Consider the following 22,653-nt stretch of genomic DNA (forward strand, 5'->3'; position numbering starts at 1 on the left):
GCAGAGTAGAGCGGAAGAATGACTTCTTGTGTCTTGCTCACAACACACCTGTTAATGCATCCCAGAATCACATTTGCTTTTTTTGCAACAGCATCACACTGTTGACTCATATTTAGCTTGTGGTCCACCATAACCCCTAGATCCCTTTCTGCCATACTCCTTGCTAGACAGTCTTTTCCCATTTTGTATGTGTGAAACTGATTTTTTCTTCGTAAGTGGAGCACTTTGCATTTGTTTTTCTTAAATTTCATCCTGTTGATGGCTGCTGTCTGGAATATTTGTGGTCTGACTGCTTATCTTGATGCTGATCTTGGATTTACTTTGTTTACTTTTCTGCTTTATAATGACTGTAAGTGGTGCTGTAGGAGAAAAATATACTGTTGTGCATTTAGAGCTTATTTTCAATTTGCATTCACCTCTGGGAATACCAACCTGCGGTAAACAGCATGCACACAAAATCAAAACAAGTTTGTGTGTCATTTTACTTAATATTAAATGGAATTTTTTATGAAATGAAAAGTACATGATAGCTGATCCTTGATACAGATGTATTTGGATGTATAGTCAGCCTGCTTTAAACTGGGTATTGCTATAACTATAGCAGTGTTTGTAATGTAAAAAACCTGTCTTCTTTTACTGGCAGTGACTGTATATGAGGTGCACGTCACAACAGGAGAGCTGTGGAATGCCGGAACAGAAGCTGATGTCTATATTTCCATTCATGGGGAAGAAGGCGACACAGGCTCCAGACAGCTACTTAGGTCGAAGAATCCTAGGAAATTTCTAAAAGGACAAGTGAGTGACAAGAAGCATACTTCCAGATCCATTTGTCTGTCCTTTCTAGATCTCTACCTTGTAAGATCTGAGGCTTTTACAGGCCAAGGTGGGACTTACACTAGCAAAGATCACTGCTAGACTGCAAAGTTCATAGAAAACTTGCACAATTAAGCCAAAATTATATTTTAAACATTTGCATTGACATTTGGGGGAAAATTATAATCCATAATAATTATTGTGTAGGTAAAGTGCATACTGTTTTTTAAAATGTCTTAATTATTTAAATAATATATATTGAGAGAAGAAATAATTTCAGTAAAATACATATTTTACTATATTCTGATATTAAAATATGTTACAATTTGTGATTGTTTTGTTAACTAAACTTTGGGCTAGTTTCTGCTATCCTCACTCTAGTAATTGCATTGATTTGAATAGGACTAACACCCATAAGCAAAGTGATCAGGATTAGCTCTTTAGTCATAATTGTTGGTCCTGGAAACCAGCTTTGCTTGTCTGCTTTGATATTATCATACATTTTTTCATAAATCATATCGGGATGCTCATACTTCATAGAGGAGTTTCACAGGTTTTATGGGTCCCATTGGATGGGGAGTTCTTTTAGAGATTTAATTGCACTTTTCTTGGCTGGTTTGCAGACTGACCTCTTCCTACTTGAAGCTGTGCACCTTGGAAATTTGTATAAGATTGTTATAGGACACAATGGACTTGGATCAGGTGAGAAATCTCTACATATAGTAACTGAATACTGACCGCAGCTTTCTGTGAAATTACAGTATTTGTAAAATATTCATATGAAATAATGTGACCAAGGTATTTTATAGGAGGAGGCAAAGGGTTCCAAGAATACCAGACGTTAAAATGAAAAAGTTACATTTTGGTACCTTCACAAATTCCAAATAATCATCCTTAACCTCTACGATAGTCCAAATAATTGTATTAAAAAAAGTTACTTTTAAATAAAGAGTACTGAACATTATAGTTCTGTCGTTTGAAAAATTGAATTTGTTTGTCTTTTCTGCACTTTGACTATTTCATTGTACAGTCTATAATCTGTATGTCTTCTGGAGATGAACTATCGCTGTAAATGAAATTTATTAGCATCATTATTATTTAAATTGCAGTAGTGCCTGACAGTCCCAACCAGGGATTTGAGGGCCATTGTGCTAGCTACTGTACACACACAGTTAATGGAAATACGGGCTGTGAACCAAATTGCCTATGATCCCAAGACTTGGATTTGTTTGACCCTGAATACCAAACACTGTAGCAGATCAATGCTAGATAGTCTGTGCCACAGTGTCTAGTAGAGGTGTCAATTTATTCTGTCTCCATATTTTAGCTACAGGCAGTAATACAGTTACCCTCCCTGTCTCCCATCCCCCTACTCAGCCCTCCAATGTGTACAAGGTGTCACTCATTGCTAGATCATCCCACATTAATCCACTTGTGGAGGATATCCCAACCCCTCTCCATATGGAAGGAGAGAAGTGGCACTTCTGTCAGTTTCTCTTGTTCATTAGCCTTGCACAGATGCCCCTGGATTGGAACTCAGCAAGTAGAGAGTGCGGTGACCTCCTGGGGGAGGAAGGGGTGCAGCAGGTTAGATGAGATGTCTCTTTCCACACTACTATTCCCTCTTTGCTCTCAGATTTTCACATGGAAATTCAGGAAAATCATGACTGGGAGCTGTGATATTCTGCTCTGGATCTCTTCTGTGGCCTCTTCTAAGCTTCTGAGAGAGGACCCAGTTAATGGTTACATAGTTGTTATTGATCCAGGCTGTTAAATGGAAGGGAGACCACAAGAAAGTAGCCTCCCAGCAATTCCTTTTCCTAAGGATAAATCCCTAAGAACCACAGGGTTAGAAGGGAAAATGGCTCAAGAAAAACCTTATGTGGGGAAAATCCTTGAGTTTTCCACTCCTCGAGACAACCTGCTATAGGTTTTTCAGTAGCAGTCTTTATTAAGCAACCTTCTGTCTTAAGAGACCACACCATTATGATTATTAATTATTATTATTATTATTATTTGTTTTATCTATTTGTATTACACTAATGCCTAGAAACTGCAGACTAAATCAGGGCCCCATTGTGTTAAGCCTTGTACAGAAACATCGTGAGACAATTTCTGCCATAGAGAACTTGCAATCTAAGTAGACAAGTTGAACAAACGAGTGGGAGACAAAGGAAGTGTCTCCAGATCTACTGAATATAGTCTTGCAGTCTTAATCCACTTTTACTGGAAGACCCACTTCCTCTAAGCAATTAATTTTTTAAATTAATCATTTGGATGTTTGCTCATGGCAGGTTTGACTGTATCTTAAAAAAATCTCCATTTTCGCATGAACTCCATTGTCATCAACTCTTCCTCTGCAGTAGCATCTCTCAGGCAGAGGCCTGCTATCTTCTTACGTTTCTGCACATTATAACATCGGTCTCTGTTATGGAGTCTGGAAATGATGAAACAGCCATGTGCCAAGATCAGTAGTGTCAAACAATCAATTTTCTTCATTCTGCTTTGAGCCAGTCAATATAACCCCTTAGAATTGCTGGCAGTGTGGGCCTCTCAGATTGGTTAATGATTAAACTGTCAGCTTCCTGGACTTCTGAAATATTCCATGGAGTTACACTGTCTCTCACAATGCGTACTCATCAAGGGAATATTGCTCCATTTAATGCCATGGACTTGCCGGGAATGGATTGTACCTTTGTTGGCAATGATAATTAATGTTTTAAAAAATTGGAGGCAGTGTTATTGCCAAATTGTATCCAAAATATGGATATGTTCTGCTTTATTGATCATTTGACCAAAATATTAAAGAATTAAAAAGACTCAGAAAATATCTTCTCAAATACATAAATTAAATGCTTTAAATGAGAGGGATAAGGGGCCGTGCTAGCCTGCAACAATCCACTTTTAACCCTTTGGTACTTCTAGCATATGTGACTATAAATGGAGAGTTTTTGAAGTGAATCTCTCTTTCCTTACAATGGCTTGTACTGTGATAAGCAGGTCTGTCCCCCTAAGGGTAGTGGTGCCTGGGCTCAGCCTACCTCCTCCATGTGGAAGGGGCCTTTAAGATTTTGGGAGGTCTGGTATGCAAGGACCTAGGAGATATTGGTCAAGAGGAGGTGGTCTTGGGTATAAGTAGTGTTTGAAAGGAAATTCGGTTACTGTTTCTTTAAGGATTCAGGACCAGGAGTCTAGTAGAACAGGTGGGGCAAAGGTCCACTTTCTCCCAGCCAACTGGGATGCGCTTTAGAAAGGGGAGCAGCTCCTCCTTAATAGCAGGAGAAGGCCTGCGTGCTGAACCCAAGGACTCATTGGGGAAAAGGGGCCAGCTGAAGGAGAAGCTGGCTAAGGACCTACAGGTCCTAAGTTACAACCCCAGCTCCAAGAAGGAGAACTGGCTGGGGCACTCCTCTCTTGAGGGAGTGACTCTTTGAACTACCACCCAGCTCCAAGAATGAGACTTGGGGTGATGGAGGGGAGGAGCTCCTGAACAGGGGCAAGAAAAACCTGCCAGGACGGTTATATGGATCCAGAGAGCACATGAACTTAAGTGACTAAAATGGTGAGTTACACTTTGTGGAAATAATAAACCAGACCCCTCAGGAAGTGAGTACGTGGTCTGGTAATTGCCTGCAAGAGTCTGAGTGGGAGCTATGAGCAGTACACGTGCAGGCTCACGAGGGGTTGCTCTGAAAGTGTTCAACCCTGACAAGGACCCTAATGTAATTACAGGAAAATGATGAGCACTACTATATATCAGGGAGTGACTCCTTGCACAGTGCTAATATTATATTCATTTGTGTTTAAAGTTACTGGATCTAATTCTGATCTGACTTAAACTGGTTTGACATTGATATAGCTCTCTGAATTCAGTGAAGTTTGCCTTGATTTAAGCTGGTGTAACTTAAATCAGAATTTGCCCAAATATATGAGTGTGTGTGTGTGTGTGCGCGCGCGTGCGCATGCACACACACACACACAGTAAATTTTCATTTTAGGATGTACTTTGTTTTTATTTTGTTCATAGGAAATGGATGGTTTCTGGAGAAGATTATAGTCAAGGATCCTGTCACAGACCTGGATTATTCTTTTCCTTGTCACAGGTTGGTGGTGTTTTCAAATGGGTTATATTGTATTAACAACTAGTTGTTCGTGGCTTCTCCAGACAGGGGTAATTTGTGAAGTGCTTGTCCCCTGAGAATCAAATTGATGATCCAACTCCTTTTATATACTCTAACAAACAGTCATAAGATGGTAACAACGTCTGGTCACTTCCCACCCGTGATACATTTAACAATTGACTGAGATTGAAACATTCTATATAAGGCGTCTCCCCCCCACACACCTGCTACAACATTCAGCAGCTGCTGGCTGGCACATCCCCTCATCCAACATTTTGGATCTGACATCAGCTGATCCACCTCTCCCTATATCCAAGGCAACACTTTTCAGTTGAGTGGGTTGTTCTCTCTCTAAGGGTAATTCTGCACCATTGACAATATCAATGGGAGCTTTGGCATTTACTTCAGTGGACTCAGGATCAGGCTTTAGATTCTCATGATATGGCTATCACTGAGGTGTATCTGAGCAGCTGGTCCTTCCCTGGTCCACCTCAAACCTGTCACTGAGCAGCAGCAGAACTTGAAGCAATCCCAATTTCCCTGCTGCTTCTCTGTTCTGAATCTGCTACTCCCATGCTCATTTCTAATTTTGTTTACTATCAATTAATTCACAAATAGCTTATGGAAAGTGATATTAATAAAAATCAGTTGAAATATTAGGAATTAGTAAAGTCCAGTCATGTAGGAATCCAGCTACAACTTGCCAATGGCAGCTCAATTCTGTGTCCTTCTTTCACTTCTACAAGTGAATAAATAAGTGCACAAGACAGCTTTGAGTGATTGATGTGCACCCTGAAATTGATTTGTGTGTGCATGTGGGCTTTCTGCCCATCTGATGCGGCACCTCCTCTTAGCATGACCTAATTTTGATTCAGTATTGTAGGTGAGATGAACTGCTACAGAGAGAGCTTGAAATACAATGCTAGCTTCATAAATAATTCAGGAACAGAAAAATCCTGTGTGTGGTTGAAGGGCTTGATACACCTCTCACTGACATCACTTTTACAATGATTCAACTCCTTTGATTTTAACTGAGTTAGCTCTAATTTATGCAGTGTAAGTGAGAAGAGAATAAAGACTTTTTTACTTTTAATGGCACAGTTTACACCAGTTCAGGTTGGGGGTGGGGAGGATCGTGTTGCCTGCAAGAAATTTGCTTCATGAGAGATGATTTTAGGAGTCTGTTAAAGCTGGGCTCCCTGAAGTAGCCTTTTGGGGGCAGACAGTGTGATCAGTGGATCTGCTATTACTGATCCCTAACATTGGATCACTAGTTGAGATCCCCAGGTAGTCAGGCTGGCTTGGACCTTTAGGCCCTGATCAAGAAAAAGCACTTAAGCACACATACAGCTTTAAAAAAGTGAGCAGTCCCACCGAAGTCAATGGAAACTTTCGCCTGCTTAAAGTTAAGCACGTGCTTAAGTGCTTTGCTGGTTCAGGGCCTCAGTGCACAAAATATTAAAATGTAATGTGTAAACATTGTGACAAAAATATTGCTGGGTTTCAGATCAAAACAATATAATCAGAATGGGTTCTGTTTTTCTCCAAAGGTGGCTAGATCAAGGGGAAGAGGATGGTAAAATTGTAAGAGAACTAAATGTCACTGACACTACCACCTTCTCTGCAAGTAAGCATAAAACAATGCAGAAGGTAGTCCCTTGTCACTGTGACTGTGTCAAAGAATGGCCAGGATACTGTGTAAACTGATCACATTCTCTCTATCTCTGCAGGGCAAGAGCTGGAACTCAAGACAGCGGAAAACGTAAAGACTTTCTCTTTTCAAAAATTGATTTGACAGTATACAAAGTCTGTTCTGGGGAAAATCAGGTCAATAGTTTTTCTGTATGTGACGTTTTCTTCCTATATCTTCTCATAAGGGCTCTTTTCTTCTTTCTTTTAAAAATATAACTAGTGGGCTGCTGAAAGATGGAAATTTCAGAAAGGCAACACTCTTCAGTTCTACAGCAGGCTCACCCATGGTTTCATACGCCTCAGTCCAGATGGCACAGTTGATGCACTTGGTGACAAGAAGGACAAATATGGTAAAATATTTGCCAGATGGGGATGTGTGGGTGAACAGCATGAGGAAGGAAGGCATCATCAGATCATTGAGGGTGTCGTGTATAAGATTCAGAATTAATTCTAACAGGAGCAGAGGATGGCAACCATGAATATTCTTACTCTTGAATGCATTTACAACTATTAATGGTAAAAGCCACTTGGTTTTGTTGTAAAAGAACATCTCACAATGGCGTCCCATTATTAAATAGAATCTAGTTCTCACGTGTTGGTTTAGTGATCCAGAATGCAAACTCCATGGTGAGGGTGGTAAAACCCTCTCAACAACTGGGGCAGATACTGTCCCAGCCACCAGCTCCAAATGCTTCCTCCTCTCTACCAGCATCACTTCCATCTTATCTGGGTGAGCTTCAACCAACTCACTCCCATTCAAGCCTCAGCTCTCTCTGGCAAGGAGAAAGTACTGTGTTACAAGGGTTTGAGAAAATGAGGTTAAAAGCTTGTTGTCATCTACATTATGGTGGTGCAACCCAAAGTGTCTCAGGTCTTTCCTGAATGGCCTCACCTATGCTCTGAATAGAAGGGATGACAGAACATAACCTTGAAGGACATACTTGAGAGAGCCTTCAAGGCAGTGAGTAAATTCCCAGCAATTACCTGTGGGATGTCTCTGAGAAATCGGGGCAGAAAACCCCCATATGAATAACTCCTCAAGTAATCTTCTCCATGCAGGACAGTCCACAGGTAGATCAATAAAATCTGATAGGCGTGGAATACAGGTTTCACTTTATTTTTGTAAAGATCCCTTTTTAGTTGTCATGGTTGCTCTTGGAGTGCAATTATTTAGTGACTCAGAATGTTGAATTAATCAAATCATTAAGTATTGCCTTAAATTTCAGGGCATTCCAAATCCCTAAATGCAGTTACCCAGTATGAGAATGTCCTGGAAATCCTACAGGGAGTTTCATTTTATGATTATAAACTGTGAACTATTGGGTAAACCTCCAAACCAATCTCCTTACATGAATCAGGTCTCCTAGTCTGCACTGAGGCAATAAGGAAATCTGTTCACTATGACTTTGATTGATGGATTGTGTTTGATTCAATTCCACATGGCACCACAGAGCTCATAATCATTTTGCATGCAGAATCCAAATTTACACTGCTGTCTGCTTCACTGCAGACTGCTGCACTTTCCTTCATGTGTATACGTGGACTTCTGTATGGAAGTTTTTAAACACATAAACACATTAAATTTATAGCACTTTCTGTACATTTAATTTTACATATTAGAAATAAAATCATCATGTATGTCATTTTCAGTGAGTAGTATTTTCAGTCTCTGTGTAATTGTGCAGGTACCACAACTGCACACACAGTTACTGCAAGTGGCCATGTAAATAGAGCATGCATCTAGCACAACTGTGATGTCAAATGTAGGCACACATCTACTTACACTTCTTGGCATGAAGAACATGTCTCTACCCCTCAACATTTCCCTTGAATGTTTGTTTGGGTTAAACGCATGCACATTACTTTACCAGGGCACTGAGACTAGCTCTGTACAACAGAAGCTGATGTGAGACTTGTAGCTTAATTTTTCATCTTGGGGCACTGTTCCTTGTGCTCACAGTTAGGAATGAAGTTTCCAGAAAGAAACACCATCTACTTATCTTTCATAGTAAGCAACCTTAGTGGAAACTACTTGGGCTAAAACTTTCCTGCCTTTCAAATGCTGGTGGGACTACAAGGAACAATTTATTAATAACTTCGGACCAGATCCTCAGCTGGTGTAAATCAGGTTAGTTCCAGTGCTTTTGATAGAGTAATGGCAATTTACATCAGTTGAGGATTTGGCTCAGGGATAATTAATTTTCCAAGATTTTTTATCCCTGACTGGAAGTACTAAGAGAAGTGCCATTGTGATTATTATTTTTTGAGCTATGGTTTGATTCTGGCATGTAGGAACTCTACCAACATGCAAGATGCCCCCATGTATGAGATAATTACCTTGAATTTAGTTGATCTAGTTAGAACAATCGTTTAAACAGGCATACAGTGCATTCAGCTTGCTTCATTGAATGAATATACTTAATTTTTTAACTACTAAACAGCAGGTTGCAACAGCTCTATTTTATTATGAATGGAATAAAATTAGTCAATAGATAAAATCTCTGGGCCAGATGCTGCCATTCTGAGTAGTACCTTGCACTGCAAATGGGCCCATCAGAGTGACAGAAAAGGCCTATGGGAGAGAAATGGCTTCCAGTGTTATTATACTGGGGATAAGTTTGACTCACTGTATTATTGCTATCAGTGGGAGCTACAGGCATTTAGGGAAAGTACAATGTTATTTATGTATATATTTATAATGTGGTAGTGCCTGGAGGCCCCAGTTAGGGATCAGGGCTCCATTGTGGAAAGCACTGAACACTGTACTCTAAGAAGCACAGCCCAGAACTCTCAGCCCAGGAAGGAGGGGATAAGATGACTATTGGTCATCCTAGCACTCTCCTGATCCAGGGACTGGAGAGGCCCCAGGAATAACATGGCCCTAGAACTTGTCTGAGTTATGGCAGCCTCTCTGGGGTGCCCTATGAACCATAGTGATGCCTAGAATCTCTGTACTGTTGTGTGCTGTCCCCTGCCACAAATCCACACCTCTTGCCCCCAGGCCCAGTCTGGCACGTCTCTATGCTGGGAATTGTCTTCCATATTGCCTGTGCTGGGGGAATCCTTCCCTTACATATACGGGGCTATGCTGCTTCAGCCCTTTTAGCAGGTGCACAGGTGAGAATCTCTCCCTAAGGATATGATGAGAGACAACAGGGAGCTCCCTGTGTTCCCCTGTTGGCAAAGCTATTATTATAATAAACAAACGTCACTGCTAATGCAGTAAGCACTTCACAGCTTCATCATTGTCAAGGGTTTTGGAGACATCATGGAAGAGGTAAATCTTAAGAATATGGAAATTCAGAGCCATGCTGCAAAATTTGTTTTTACAAATAATAAATAGAATTCTCCTGAAAGAAATAGATTTTTATCTCCCTATCTATCTTAGGATATTATACTGCTGCCCTTCACTGTGGTATCTGCAGTATGTCTTCCACATAAAATCAATTGGCCATAGTGAGGCCCCTAGTACACTTCATGGAGTCCCTGGCTCCCTTTTTGGGGTATTGGGATGGGGTATTATTTTGTTTTGATATTTTACAAACAATAAATCTACTCTTACCAAGAGATTTTTGCTCTTCGCTGATAGCTCTCGGGCAGTGACTTTATGAGCTTCCCCAGATGAACTGGGAGGCGATCTGTTGATCAGAGTCCAAATTTTCCTCAGTTCTAATTACTAATTTTTTTAATTCAGGCTCTTCCCTGTCAGATAATGGCTTTGCAAAATCATAAGTCACTTGTTGGTATTATATGTAAAAATGAGTTTGAATACATCTATGGCTTTACCTTTTTTCTCTCCCAAACTCTTTAGGTCTTTTTGATGTGGCTGTCAAAAGAAATGCACATGTGTTTAAGAGTCATCAGATGCCACATATTGCCCTTGCTCTTGACAATGGCTATGTCACTGGAATGGTATGAAATTGCCTTATTGCTTTTCATTGTTTCATGGTTATTATTATTATTTATTAATTTATTAAATAAAATGCAAGCTTTGTTCTCTTTTCTAATAAGTAGCAGTTACTTCCAATCAGAGATGAGGCCAAGTTGCAAAACCAAAATCTGAACTTTGAACATGCCAAAGATCAGGAAAGTTTGGATTCTGCTTTGGTGCCCATCTATTTTCATTTTTACTCTTTCCTCCTGTATCTCATTTAGTATTTTTAATGGCTTATTGAGCAAAATTTGATTTATACAACCTGGAACATTATGAGCTGCGTTTCATTGTTTATACCAGCTAGTCAAATGTTGACAACATATCTGGCATGCCCTGGCATCTCCTCTCCTTGAATAATTATCAGTGCCAAGTGCTAATTGTAAATATCCATTTATTACCCTATCACTTTTTGTAACTAACCTGTCTTTCAAGGCTTGTTGCAAGTTAACGTTCCAAGCCTATCTTGATCTCATCCTCTCCTCAAAGGTAGATTTTTGTCAACAGCAACAGATTAGTACAGGTTGTACTTGCGTTTTCATGACCATAACTTCTTGGAAAGTCAAGCACATGAAACTTTATAAGTCCTTATAGGTGGGAACCAAAGAAACTGGATCCCATTTAGTCAACTTATGGGGGCGGAGTTTCTTCCACAGCCCTGGCCAAATCAACCGACAGATCAAGGGCCAGAAGATACAGCCTAGGCGACATCAGTTTGGAGGTGGGAAAGGGCTAGACCTTGCTCCATTCCCTCGTCAATCTGCAAAGTTCTTGAGCTCTAAGAAGAGAGATTAAGGAATAGGCTCCTTCCTATCCCTTTCTTTGGCTCCTTCGTTTATCTAACTTCTTCACCAGTGGACTTTCTGCACTGGACAAGAGAAGGCCTCTGTCCCTTTTCTCTCTTTTTCTCCTCTCCCACCTCCAGTAGAGATATTGAACTCAACAGGAAAGAGTCTTCCTCCTGGAAGTCAAGACCAGCATCACTCTGTCACAGCACTCGCAACATGTGATTAGGCAAGTGGAGTTGTGGAAGGTGGTTCCTTTAGATAAAACTGTGTTTTACTGAGGATGGAACCAACTGTGTTTTTCTTTCCTTTATTTGAGGAGCGAGTAATCTAGTCGTCAAAGCAGGCCACAAGCCTCCTTTATATAATATGCTTTGGCTTTAGTGAGAGAAGAGTTTACTCAGTATCTTGCAGAATTGGGCACCTATTTGGGAATGGCTTCAAGCCACAGAACAAATGGTGCAAACTCTTCTTGTTCCTGTTCCACACAGCATGAACAGCTATCTGTTGTTCTCAACATCATTACAACTAGGGGACTGGGGAAAGGATTTCTTCCTTCTATTTCCACCTCTGTCACTGCCTTTTTTTTTTTTTTAATTTTGGGTAAGCCACTTAAAGTCTCTGCCTAAGTTTACCCGTTCTAAATTGCATATAGTAATAAAACACCTCTTCATAAAGAAGTTGTGAGGATTAATTAATGATTAAAGCACTTTGTGATCCTTGGAAGAAAGGTGCTGTGTAACTATAAAACAGTACTGTAACACAGTAAACATTTGTATAGGTTTCAGATTTAAACAAAGGTCTCGTGGCTCTCTTGTTTCACAGTCTCATCTAAAGTCCACCTGATGATTTCTTTTATTCTCAAAAGCTTCAGTTAGAGCAAGTTGAAATGTTTTGAATGAAAAGGATTTTTTTTTCATGCAAAAATGGCCTTTCTTAGAAACAAAAAGTTTCACAAACCATTTACTCTTTAAAATGTTATTACCTTTTTATCTAATTTGTTATTTTAAGAGTTATCAAAGCTGTTATTAAAATGTCTATTGACATTTTTCATTTTCTTAAACCTGAGTTTTCAGTAAATGAGAGATAACTTAGTGTGTTAGATCAGGGGTTGGCAACCTTTCAGAAGTGATATGCCGAGTCTTCATTTATTCACTCAGATTTAAGGTTTCATGTGCCAGTAATACATTTTAACATTTTTAGAAGGTCTCTTTCTATAAGTCTATAATATATAACTACACTATTGTTGTATATAAAATAAATAAGTTTTTTAATATGTTTAAGAAGCTTTATTTAAAATTAAATTAAATGCAGAGCCCCCCGGACCGGTGGCCAGGACCTCGGCAGTGTGAGTGCCACTGATAATCAGCTCACGAGCTGTGTTCAACATGTATGCCATAGGTTGCCTACCCCTGTGTTAGATTAAAAAACTTAATGAATTTTTTGAAAAAGCAACAGTCCACTTTGAACCATGTGAAATGAAAACAGCTTTGAAATCTTGCAACTTTCCATTTTTGCCCAGCTCTTTTATAAATCCAATACAATGTGTATTTTTGTGTATAGTGTCTTTCATGCAAAAGGACCAGGAAATAATCCACAGCCCTTTACACTCTGACCAGACAAATACAAATAATGACCCTGATTCAGCTATCTGGTTGGATCCCTGTGGGTTGCTGCCTTCCCTAGATATTTATCCAGAGAGAGCAATATAAACCCTGATGTGGGGAGCCACAATGCTGCTGCTGGTGAAAGGTACCTGAGAGAGATTCTGAGTGCATTTCCTGAGAGCCCTGACCTTGCACCCTCTCTTCTGACTCAGTCCAGTTTGTGGGCTGTGCCAGGTGACCCCAGCCTGCAGTAAGGAGTCTGGGTAGGTTAGTTGTTATACCTGCACTCAATGCAGAAGTTCTGCCTTTGGCGGTGCCTAGCTTGACTTTCTCTAGCAGAACCCAGGAAACAAATTGTACCCAAGGAATATAATTATGAATAGATAACAGGCTTGTCTTATTTCAAGATTCTGTGCCCAGTTTCAGGCCTCTTAATTTTAGAATTTCAAGCTCAAAAACAAATTTGAGAATTTCCTATTAGGTTGATCTTCACGGCTAATAGCAATATGTTTCTGGCACCATGAGGAATTAATAGAGGTGCAGAAATAGAGACCCCATGGCGTGACTTCACTTTCAATTACTTATATCTAGTGGTTCATATAATTGATTATTCCTGCTTTTCTTGTGTTAGGACAATGAAGATACTCTTTGTGAGCTACAAGTTCACATTCAGCCAAATCGCTGTGCAATTCTGGAATCAGCCCGAAGTCCAGGGCACATGATTACATTCAGTCTTCAAGGCAAAGTAGCTGATGATACAGAAGGCTACGCAGGACTCTCAAAAGAATTTGTTGTGCATGTGAAGGTAAGGTTGGGGGAGAGAGAGGAAGGAAACTAAACTGCAAATAGTTTATATTTGTAAAGCCCACTGTACCTGAATACATCCCAGCAAACTGAGAGTTGAAAGAGTGATCTCCTCCCACTAGGTGGAGCTAAAGACTGCGACTACAGCTTAACAGGGCGACATCATGATGTAAACCCTGGGGAAGTCACAGATAGTCAAAAAACCTTCCAAAACCAGGGCTGTACGCACAACAGAGCTGGATGGGAAATTGTTTGCATAGAAGGAGAGAACAGCTTGCTAGTCGAAGGAACGCTTATGTGACTTGTGACAAAAATGTACTTGAGTCACTTACCACCTTATACATAGAAATGCACCTGTAGTGGTTTAAAAAACACAGTTCACATCTTCTGCTTAATTGCTAGTGTAAAGGTACAACTACTGCTAGATGATGGAGTGTATCAAAGGGGGTGAGGGAAGCCATGTCATTTACAAATGGATATTTTTATCTATCGATTTGTAGGGTGTGTTCCACAATGGTGCCATAATTCTGCTCACCACAAGTCTCTACCAGGCTCTCTGCCTCAGGCCTGATGGGAGCTGCAGTGGAGCAGGAAAGCAGTCTGAAGAATCCTGTTGGAAAGTGCATAAAATTAGCTCTGGAGTTTGCATGATTGAGAGTCTGAAACACCAAAGAATGTATCTGAGGATCAAAGATGGCGAGTGTAATGGAAAAGTAAGCAGTTCTTGCTCATATTTGCCTTTTAAAATGTTTAAGTTACTTGCCAATGCCAGAGGGAAGGAATACAATCTTGTCTAAAATAGAGACTTTTTACATCTCCCATCAGCCATAAAACTTGCAGAACTGGGAAACTCTGATTTGAAGACAGTTTAGCCTTTGCCTAAACCTTTACATGAATCAGAACTCTCTGTCTCATGCATGATATTTCCCTTATTCGGATCATTATATCTGTATTTCTGATCACAAAGGAATAAATAGGTCCAAACATGAGGCTATCTTTATAGGATGGAACAGTTAGACAACTTAGCAATATGCTAAAAACTAAAAAAAAACTGAATTGACACAAATATTCAAGTTTTTATTTTAAAGTTCTCCAACTGCATATCACATTCAATCATTGAACTCACATTTCTATATTTCATCTTTTTTAGGGAACGGGTGATGTATACTGTCACTTTAAAATTGAGAAGAACTTAGACAGTGGATCTGTGAGTCTAGAATCTGTGCAAAACAGAGGGATGTATGTTGGTCTCCAACCAGATGGCCAGACCAAGCCAGTTGTTCACACTGGAGAGAGAAACATTTTGTTCTACCCACGAGTCATCAAATGTATGCAACTTTGAATACTAAACAAGCCACTGAGTATTTCACATATTTATAGTTACACATGTAAATATGACCAGAAAGTTTAAGGTAAAAATAGAGAGACCAGATGTGGAAAATTTTCTTTTGAACGTTTTAGTACTTTAAATGAGAAACATATCCTACTTGCAACAAATTCCTCCCATATACATTGGTAATTTTTATACCTCATTTTACCAACTCAGGAGTTAAAAGGAAAAATCTTGTTTTTTTTGCTGAATAAATGAAACTTTGAGTATGTGGATAAAAACAATGGTCATAACATCTGGTTATTTACAGCTCCCTGATTCTCTGCCCAACTCTAGTCACTGGTTAGAGCAGCCTGGGGGCAGCTCTACAATGTGTCAGCTGGCACCAGTCCCCAAGAAACTACTCTCTAGCTGAATATAACTTGAGTATGCTCCGGCCATACCCCTTCTCTAACTTCAATATGCCCCTCACTGCTGGAGACTGCAAGGAATATGGCATAGGAGCCAGGTAGGCTGGTTGTATACCTGGAGTGGACTCTCTCACTCCAAAGTGTGAGTGGAGCGGAGTGAAGAATCTGCTCCACTGTCAGTGGTTGCTAACTATGCAAACCTGAGAGCTTTGTTTTTATACATTTCTTTGTTGCTTTAATCATGGCATCAAAGCACCTCCATAAAGACTAATGAATTGAGTATCATAACATCCTTGTGAGGTAGGGGAAATATTATTATCCCTGTTTCTACAGAAGGGGAACTTCCACACAGAAAGTCTGTCAGGAGTTAGAATCCAGATCTCTGAGTACTCTGCCCTAACCACAAAGCTGTACTTCCTCACAAATATCTGCCCCCTTCATTGAACTGTAGCTTTAACACACACTGTAGTTGTCTGCAGGCCAGTTCAAAAGAAAATAAGCACTTCTGCTCAACAGTCAGAAAGCATGAACAGTACAAAGCACGTCTCATCATGAATAAACTATGGAATAAATTTGAAGACGTACATCTCTGAGTTTCAGTTGGAATGTCTATTGGTAGTGGCAATCTTGCTAAATATTGATAATATTTCTGTGAGGCTGACAATCTGGAGTAAATGACCACAAATAGTTAATCAGTTTTTATCTTTTTTTCACTTAACTAATGTTCTCTTTTTTATGAGGCAAAGAGGGAGAAGTTTAAAATAGATATGCTTTTTACATGGACATTAGGATAAATGGGAACATGAAACCAATCTTCAGGAACTAAAAGACATTAATTTGGGATTACCTTTTAAAATTAATGTACAACTGCTGTACCTTATGGGCTGCATTAGGCACAGACACACTGAGGGTGATGGGGGAGGGTGTTGGACTGTCTAAGTGGCAGTGCTTGAAGTCATGCTTGTTTAGGTCTCAGTGGCACCAGAGTCATTGTCATTATTATGAGGGAAGGATGTTATGAGTAAGAGATAGTCTTTCCTACCTCTTTAAGAATGGTATAAAAAGAGCTAGGCTGTACTCCCCCAGAGCAGCCTACCTAGTACTGTCCCATGGCCAGATGATAAAGCCACACCCATCTAAACATTCCCTCACTAGGCCAATCTGTTCTAACCACCTTGGCAGCAGAGAGCCGTAAATTAGCTTTCTGAAGTCTCCTAAGCAGATTAATAGAGGGTAAATAGCTCCCTGTAATTTCTCCCCCTCTAGTGCTCCCACATAGGGACAGATACAATTCAGACTGTGAATTTTTGGAATTTCATCTCTTGATTCTTTTCTGACATTGAATCATAGGGTAAATAACAATAGCTACTAAACCTCTTTTTTTTCTACCACACAGAAAGCAGTTTAGTAGATTGATTAAAACTTTCCATGGTTCACTCTCACAACCCCATCTTATGCAGAACTTCTGTATCTTTAAAGGCTATGGAGTTTTAATTGCAGAGACAACCTTGTCTTAATATGAACTTTATAATCCCATCTACAAAATGGGAATAGTTTCATATGATTAAAATGGCCTTCTTCTAAATTCACATTTCTTGTGCTTTAATGATTATTCCTTTATAATGGGATTTTCAAAGGAACTGGGGCTTGGATTCTTAAAGGTATTTAGTCACCTAATTCCCATTGATTTCAATGGAAGTTAGGAGCCTAAATAGCTTTGACGATCTGGGCCCAAGTGATTTAAGTTCCCAATTCCTATTGAACTAGGCAATTAACTCCCTTAAATTCCTTTGCAAATCCCAGCCTTCAAGTTTCTCTAAAAAGACCAGTTCTCGGTTCTGATGTGGTAGTTTAGTGGTGTGATACATTCTCCAATTTTCATGATGCTCAGGGCTTGCCTGAGTTTGTGGTTGGCTGGGATGTAAATCTACCTTGCACTAGCCTGCTACTCACTAAGTGTCCATGTGGACCCTACTGTCATGAACTAAGAGTTCCATAGAGTGCTTTGATGTACCCCATAATGAAATATATGAGCCAGCTGATAAAGATTTATATCATTCAGAGCCTTTTTTATTTTCCATTTGGCATGCAGCTGATTCTCACTGGCCAAGTGACTGCCTGGCAGAAACCACTACAGTCACAGCTTTTTATATCTTGTGGATGTTAGTTCAAAGATATTTCATATAAAAAATGAAAAATACCATGAAAACAATGAATGGACCATCAAGCTTTGACTAAGTTGGGAACCCCAGTATAGATGTGCAGACTCACCCCTGAGGTGCCTCCTGCTGGTGATGTCCGGGAATTAGCTCATTACAGCTCCGGAGCACCCTCTACAGGCCAGTGATCTGCCTGTTCTCTGGCCCATGTCCCTCCCTGGACCCCAGTGCCCCTTTAACCTGGGGTGGTGCCCCCAGCAGTACCCCCACAGTTCTGGGTCTCCCCCTCCCAGGGGAACTGCCACCCACTATCTCCACCTCACCTCAGTATCAGGCTACTGCCAGTCATCATCTAACCCCCACGCCCTGGGGCAGACTGCATTATCAGCCTACTCATCACTGGCAAGTTTGGGTTTGGGCCTGCTACCTTTACCTATCCCTGGGCTACCTTCTGCAACCCCCAGTACCTATTAGCCTAATACTAGGCTGCAGCCTGGGGCTTTCCAGGCTAGAGCTCCCCAGCCTTTCCCCAGCCCTACTCCACTCAGGTATCCTGTCACTCACTCCCTGCAGCCAGGTCCTTCTTCTTCTACAACCAGAGAGAAATTCTTGAGTTCCTGGCTTGCAGCCTTTTTATACAGGCCAGCTGTGGCCTGATTGGGGCGTGGTCCAGCTGCAACCACTTCCCAATCAGACCAGCTTATAGAGCTGCTTTCTCCAGCTACAGCCCCCTCCCAGGGCTGTTTTTAACCCCTCAGAACCTGAGCAGGGTGACCACCCTGCTACACCCAGATACAAGCAGTATAAACTCATCAAGAATATCTCAATCAGCAGTCAGAGGCAGTATTATAGCACACAGTTTATAGTATTATTTAAACAATTCCAAAGATACGCAGAAGCATTATAATAAAAGTAATCATAACTGTGGCATCACTGCAAGTACAGTGCATGCACCGTGCATGTGGCTAGGGGTGAAGGGGGCAGACTATTTGAATCACTATATACCATGCAGACAAGAGAGAATAATTTTTCCTCCTAAACCTATGAAGAAAAGGGTTTTCAATGGAAAGCCTTAACTAAAGCAATGCTAACTTGTACTGCTGTAATAAAACTATTTGCTACTCCATTATAGACTCAGGTATGAAAGTTGGTTCCTAAAATACCTTGCTTCTTAATAAAAGAAGATAAAAGGACCTAATACTTTTTTCAGTGCAGCCAAGATTTGTCACTTTGCTCTTTCATAGTTCAGAAATGGCCACCGGCAGTTTTGTTTGAAAGAAATTTCAATCAATGGCCCCCTTTAAGCAAGAAAACATCAGTGGAGGGACTTAACATCAAGAAAACAGCATTTGAATGAGTCATTTGATTCATACATCAATGTTAAATTGTTGCTTAGAATCGCAAAGTGGTGACTGGATTTTATTGGCATGCCATCTTTTTTCCTTTTTTTCTTTTTTTCATGCCTGCTGCTAGCAATAAAAACCTATTACTTATATCTATGCACTGCACAGAGAAAAGATTTTGGTATATCTTGTACGTTTGTCTTACGATTGCAAGGTTTATTACTAGTGTTTGCCATTGAATACATGGGTAGCTTCTAAATAGGAGAAGCAAATGATTTTTTGGTAGTGTCACACTTTACATGTTGTTATTTTAGTTGGCAGGGAAAAGCCTATGGGAACATCTGCGACACCCAGCCAACCAAAGGGAGGGATCAGAGAATCTGAACACCAACTGGCAAAAGCCCAGAAGCCAGTGGCTCAGAGCCCATCAGCTTCTCCACCCGCAAGTAAGGAATAGTTTTAAAAAATATATATTGTAGTACTGTGATTCTGTACCTTTTTGATGGCCTACCCTACGGACGACACCGAATGGCTTTTCTAGACTGTTGCAATGCACAGTGTGGATATGAACTGCTCTTTAACAGACTTGTTATCTGAAAAAGCAGTGAAGTTTACTAGATTGGTTAGCCAATAGTCAGCATATAACTGATTTGACTAATTTCACTATGCTGGTTTTGAATACATTATTATAATATAGCCGAGCTCTTTTGCCTACTAATATGAGCCACTCTACATTATATATAACTGTGCTAATACAATGTAGGGCCCAATACAAAAGCCCGTTGAGGTCAATGGAAATCTTTCCATTCACTCTAGTGGGCTTTGGATGAGACACTAACTACCTTTAAAAATGTTTGGGTATGGCTGCATTATATTGTTGTGTATAATTACTGGGGGAAGGGAGTAAGGATTCTTGACCCAGTACATACTGGCCTCAGTACTCTGCTGTACCCAGTATCCCCTGGGTGTGGATGAGGAGGATCCATGTTCCCAGGACTGGCTACGTGAGGAGTTGTTAATGCTGACCTGATCCATGTCTGCTTGTGGCCCTCAAGGAGCCATCAATCAACTGGACATTGCCAAAGCCTTCACCAATTCTCTCCCCCCAGTAACCTGCTACTCCAGGAGTCGCATAAAGGGATTAAGATCACATTGTTTGGGGCAGGATTGGTTCTCTAGTGTGTGTTGTATAATGCTTAGCTGATTATGGACCCTACCATAATATAAACAACAACAGCGATTCACCATTGATACCATTTACAGTGAGAAGTGTTTGAAATGGAAAACTCGGGTATTTTGGAATCTCTCTTTTTATTTTTTTTTAAAGTTTCAGTATTTCACCCCCACTGCCCTTCAGTTTAAACTATTGTTTTTTTAAGGGATTAATAATCAAAACAAAACAAAAAACCGCCCTGCATTTCTAACTAAATGGAAATGTCTGCTCTTCAACCACAAAGATTGCAGTTTGATAGTAATTCTTGCCCTGGTCCTAGGATTACTATGGAACGAAATAAAATAAATAAACTTGTGGCAGCTGAGAACTCAGTTTGCAGGAGTTTCATGTTCTCTTCAAAGTCTAAAGATTTCTGATTTAGCAGGACAAGGTCACACAGCCCAAGTGGGAGCCTTCTCTGAAGGGAGAATCTTGTTCTTATCTCGGTGGTGCAAAGTTCCCCTATTCAAGAAAGGGGTCAGGCTGGTGGGGTGGAGTAGGGGAACAGACCTCTGCTTTGTATGGTCCACGTATGTTTCAGATCCGTGCGTGTGGGGTAGGTTGGGCCATGGGGGGGCAGAGGGGGAGGCAGGATGGAGAATCCACAGTTATGCAATTCTTCCATCCTTCTCCTACCTCTGTGGAGGGGACACACTGGGGTTGTGGAGCCTCTAGTGCTGTGCACTGTCTGGACAGCTTCTCCCTGCCCCCACCAGATAATAAATTGAGAAGTCCAATTGTCAAACTTGGGCCCTTAAATTGAGTTGCCCAATTCTGCTTTTGATTGACATTGTGGAATTTAGGTACCGTTGTGCCTATATAAACAAAATGCCAAATTTTGGCATGCTAATTTACAGGGGACTCAGATCTGAAACCAGGAGCAATATGTTTTATACCAGAGGAGACTTTAAATGCAGTGCAAGATTAGGATTGCCCCAAACTCGCCTGGTTTAATTAAAATCAGTGCAGACTATTATTTCTAATTATTGCTAATTATTTGTAAATAGCACAGACATCTTTGTGGCAGCATCACTCCTGTTTTCATTTCAGAACACTATTTCAGTTTTGGATCCCTTAGTCTTCACCTGGTATTGCACTATTGTGTCATACCAGAAGCCTACTGCATGTGTCATAGATTGTCAGAAAATGGTTCAGTGTGTTGAATCTAAAATATAGGACAACACCACGTACGCCATTAAACATATTTTCAACAAAGCAGAATGTTTTTAGGGTTTGATACCCAGGATCATTTTCCAGAGGAGATATTTACCATAAAAATGATTCAGGTAAAATCTCTATAACACTTTGTAGGGAGTATTTATGAGCAGTAATAACTATAGGGTCCTTTTTGTGTCTACACAAACTAAATGGAAATACAAAAGTTGACTGTGTCTTACAGAGAAAATGTTTATTTTATGAAAAATATTTTCCTATGAAGTATTTTAACAGGTGACTGGATTTTCATAGGTTTTTTTGGGGAGAGGGGAATCATTGAAGGTTGAAAGATTTTTTAATCCACATTGACCTAATGCACTGATTGTGTTTTTAAATTCCCAAATTAGTATTCACAGAAGAGTGGAAACTGATTCTGTAAGTAGATATTTAGTATACGTCCCCAGCTATACCCCTAACATTCACCTTTAGAACATCTACAGTAACTCTTTAAGTTGTTCAGACTATCTCTCTGACAGTGCTGGTCTATGCCCAATGATGTATTCACTGGTGGCCTCTGGACAGTAAAGTTTTCCCTGTGAGATTACAGGAATCCTGTGAGATCTCACAAGTGTGGGAATTGATGTGGGAATTTTAATCTTCATCATTCACCATTGTGTTACTGAAATTATGTTAAAAATTCTGTGGTGGAAACATAAATATGTGCAACAGTGAAAGAGGGGGCTAAATGGCCACTATCAGAGAAAGTGGTATAACTAGGAGTGGAAATTTGGGTGGCTCCTGACTTCCGACACTGTGCTAGCTAAGCTTCTACCCCAATGCTACAGCCTCTTCCCAGCCCTGGTGCCCACAGACACAGGGCTTCACCTGCCGAGCTGAGCACGGACATAAGTCGGTGCAGAAAATGGCAAGGCAGAGCTGCCAGAGCGTAGCTTTCTCAAGGGCGGGCGCACAGCTCCATCCTCAATTTCAGGTGTCCAAGTGACGCTCTGGGCTGCTGTGGCAGCACTAACCCCTGCTCAGATTTGGGTGGGCCTGGATCCTAAGTGGGTGAGCTGTGGCCCACCAGGTCCACCTGTGGCTACGCCCTTGATCAGAGAGCTGCATAAGCAGCTGCAAATGATTATCAGCTGCATAACTAGCTGCATAACCTCTGGCCAAGTGACTATCAGCTGCACTCCAAATGGCTGAAAATCTCATAAAAACAGCATTTCTAATGACATTATTTATTATTCTACAGTGCTATCACTTGTTTGGCACCTTACAGACAAA

At 40.5% G+C, this 22,653-nt stretch overlaps 1 protein-coding gene across 3 annotated transcripts in view; it reads left to right on the forward strand.

Moving 5' to 3' along the window:
* The window catches only part of RP1 (RP1 axonemal microtubule associated), a 305,041-nt gene that overhangs the window by 80,746 nt on the left and 201,642 nt on the right, over positions 1 to 22,653 (forward strand). For all 3 annotated transcript variants that reach the window (XM_032771359.2, XM_032771361.2, XM_032771360.2), the window contains exons 7-17: positions 644 to 795; positions 1,437 to 1,515; positions 4,841 to 4,916; positions 6,485 to 6,561; positions 6,665 to 6,696; positions 6,847 to 6,976; positions 10,438 to 10,538; positions 13,581 to 13,754; positions 14,254 to 14,466; positions 14,904 to 15,081; positions 19,310 to 19,441. In XM_032771359.2, coding sequence (XP_032627250.1) covers positions 644 to 795; positions 1,437 to 1,515; positions 4,841 to 4,916; positions 6,485 to 6,561; positions 6,665 to 6,696; positions 6,847 to 6,976; positions 10,438 to 10,538; positions 13,581 to 13,754; positions 14,254 to 14,466; positions 14,904 to 15,081; positions 19,310 to 19,441 — 1,344 coding nt within the window. The remainder of the gene's footprint in view (positions 1 to 643; positions 796 to 1,436; positions 1,516 to 4,840; positions 4,917 to 6,484; positions 6,562 to 6,664; positions 6,697 to 6,846; positions 6,977 to 10,437; positions 10,539 to 13,580; positions 13,755 to 14,253; positions 14,467 to 14,903; positions 15,082 to 19,309; positions 19,442 to 22,653) is intronic.

Source organism: Chelonoidis abingdonii, chromosome 2 (assembly GCF_003597395.2).
Source record: "Chelonoidis abingdonii isolate Lonesome George chromosome 2, CheloAbing_2.0, whole genome shotgun sequence".
In the NCBI taxonomy this organism is placed as follows: Eukaryota; Metazoa; Chordata; order Testudines; family Testudinidae; genus Chelonoidis; species Chelonoidis abingdonii.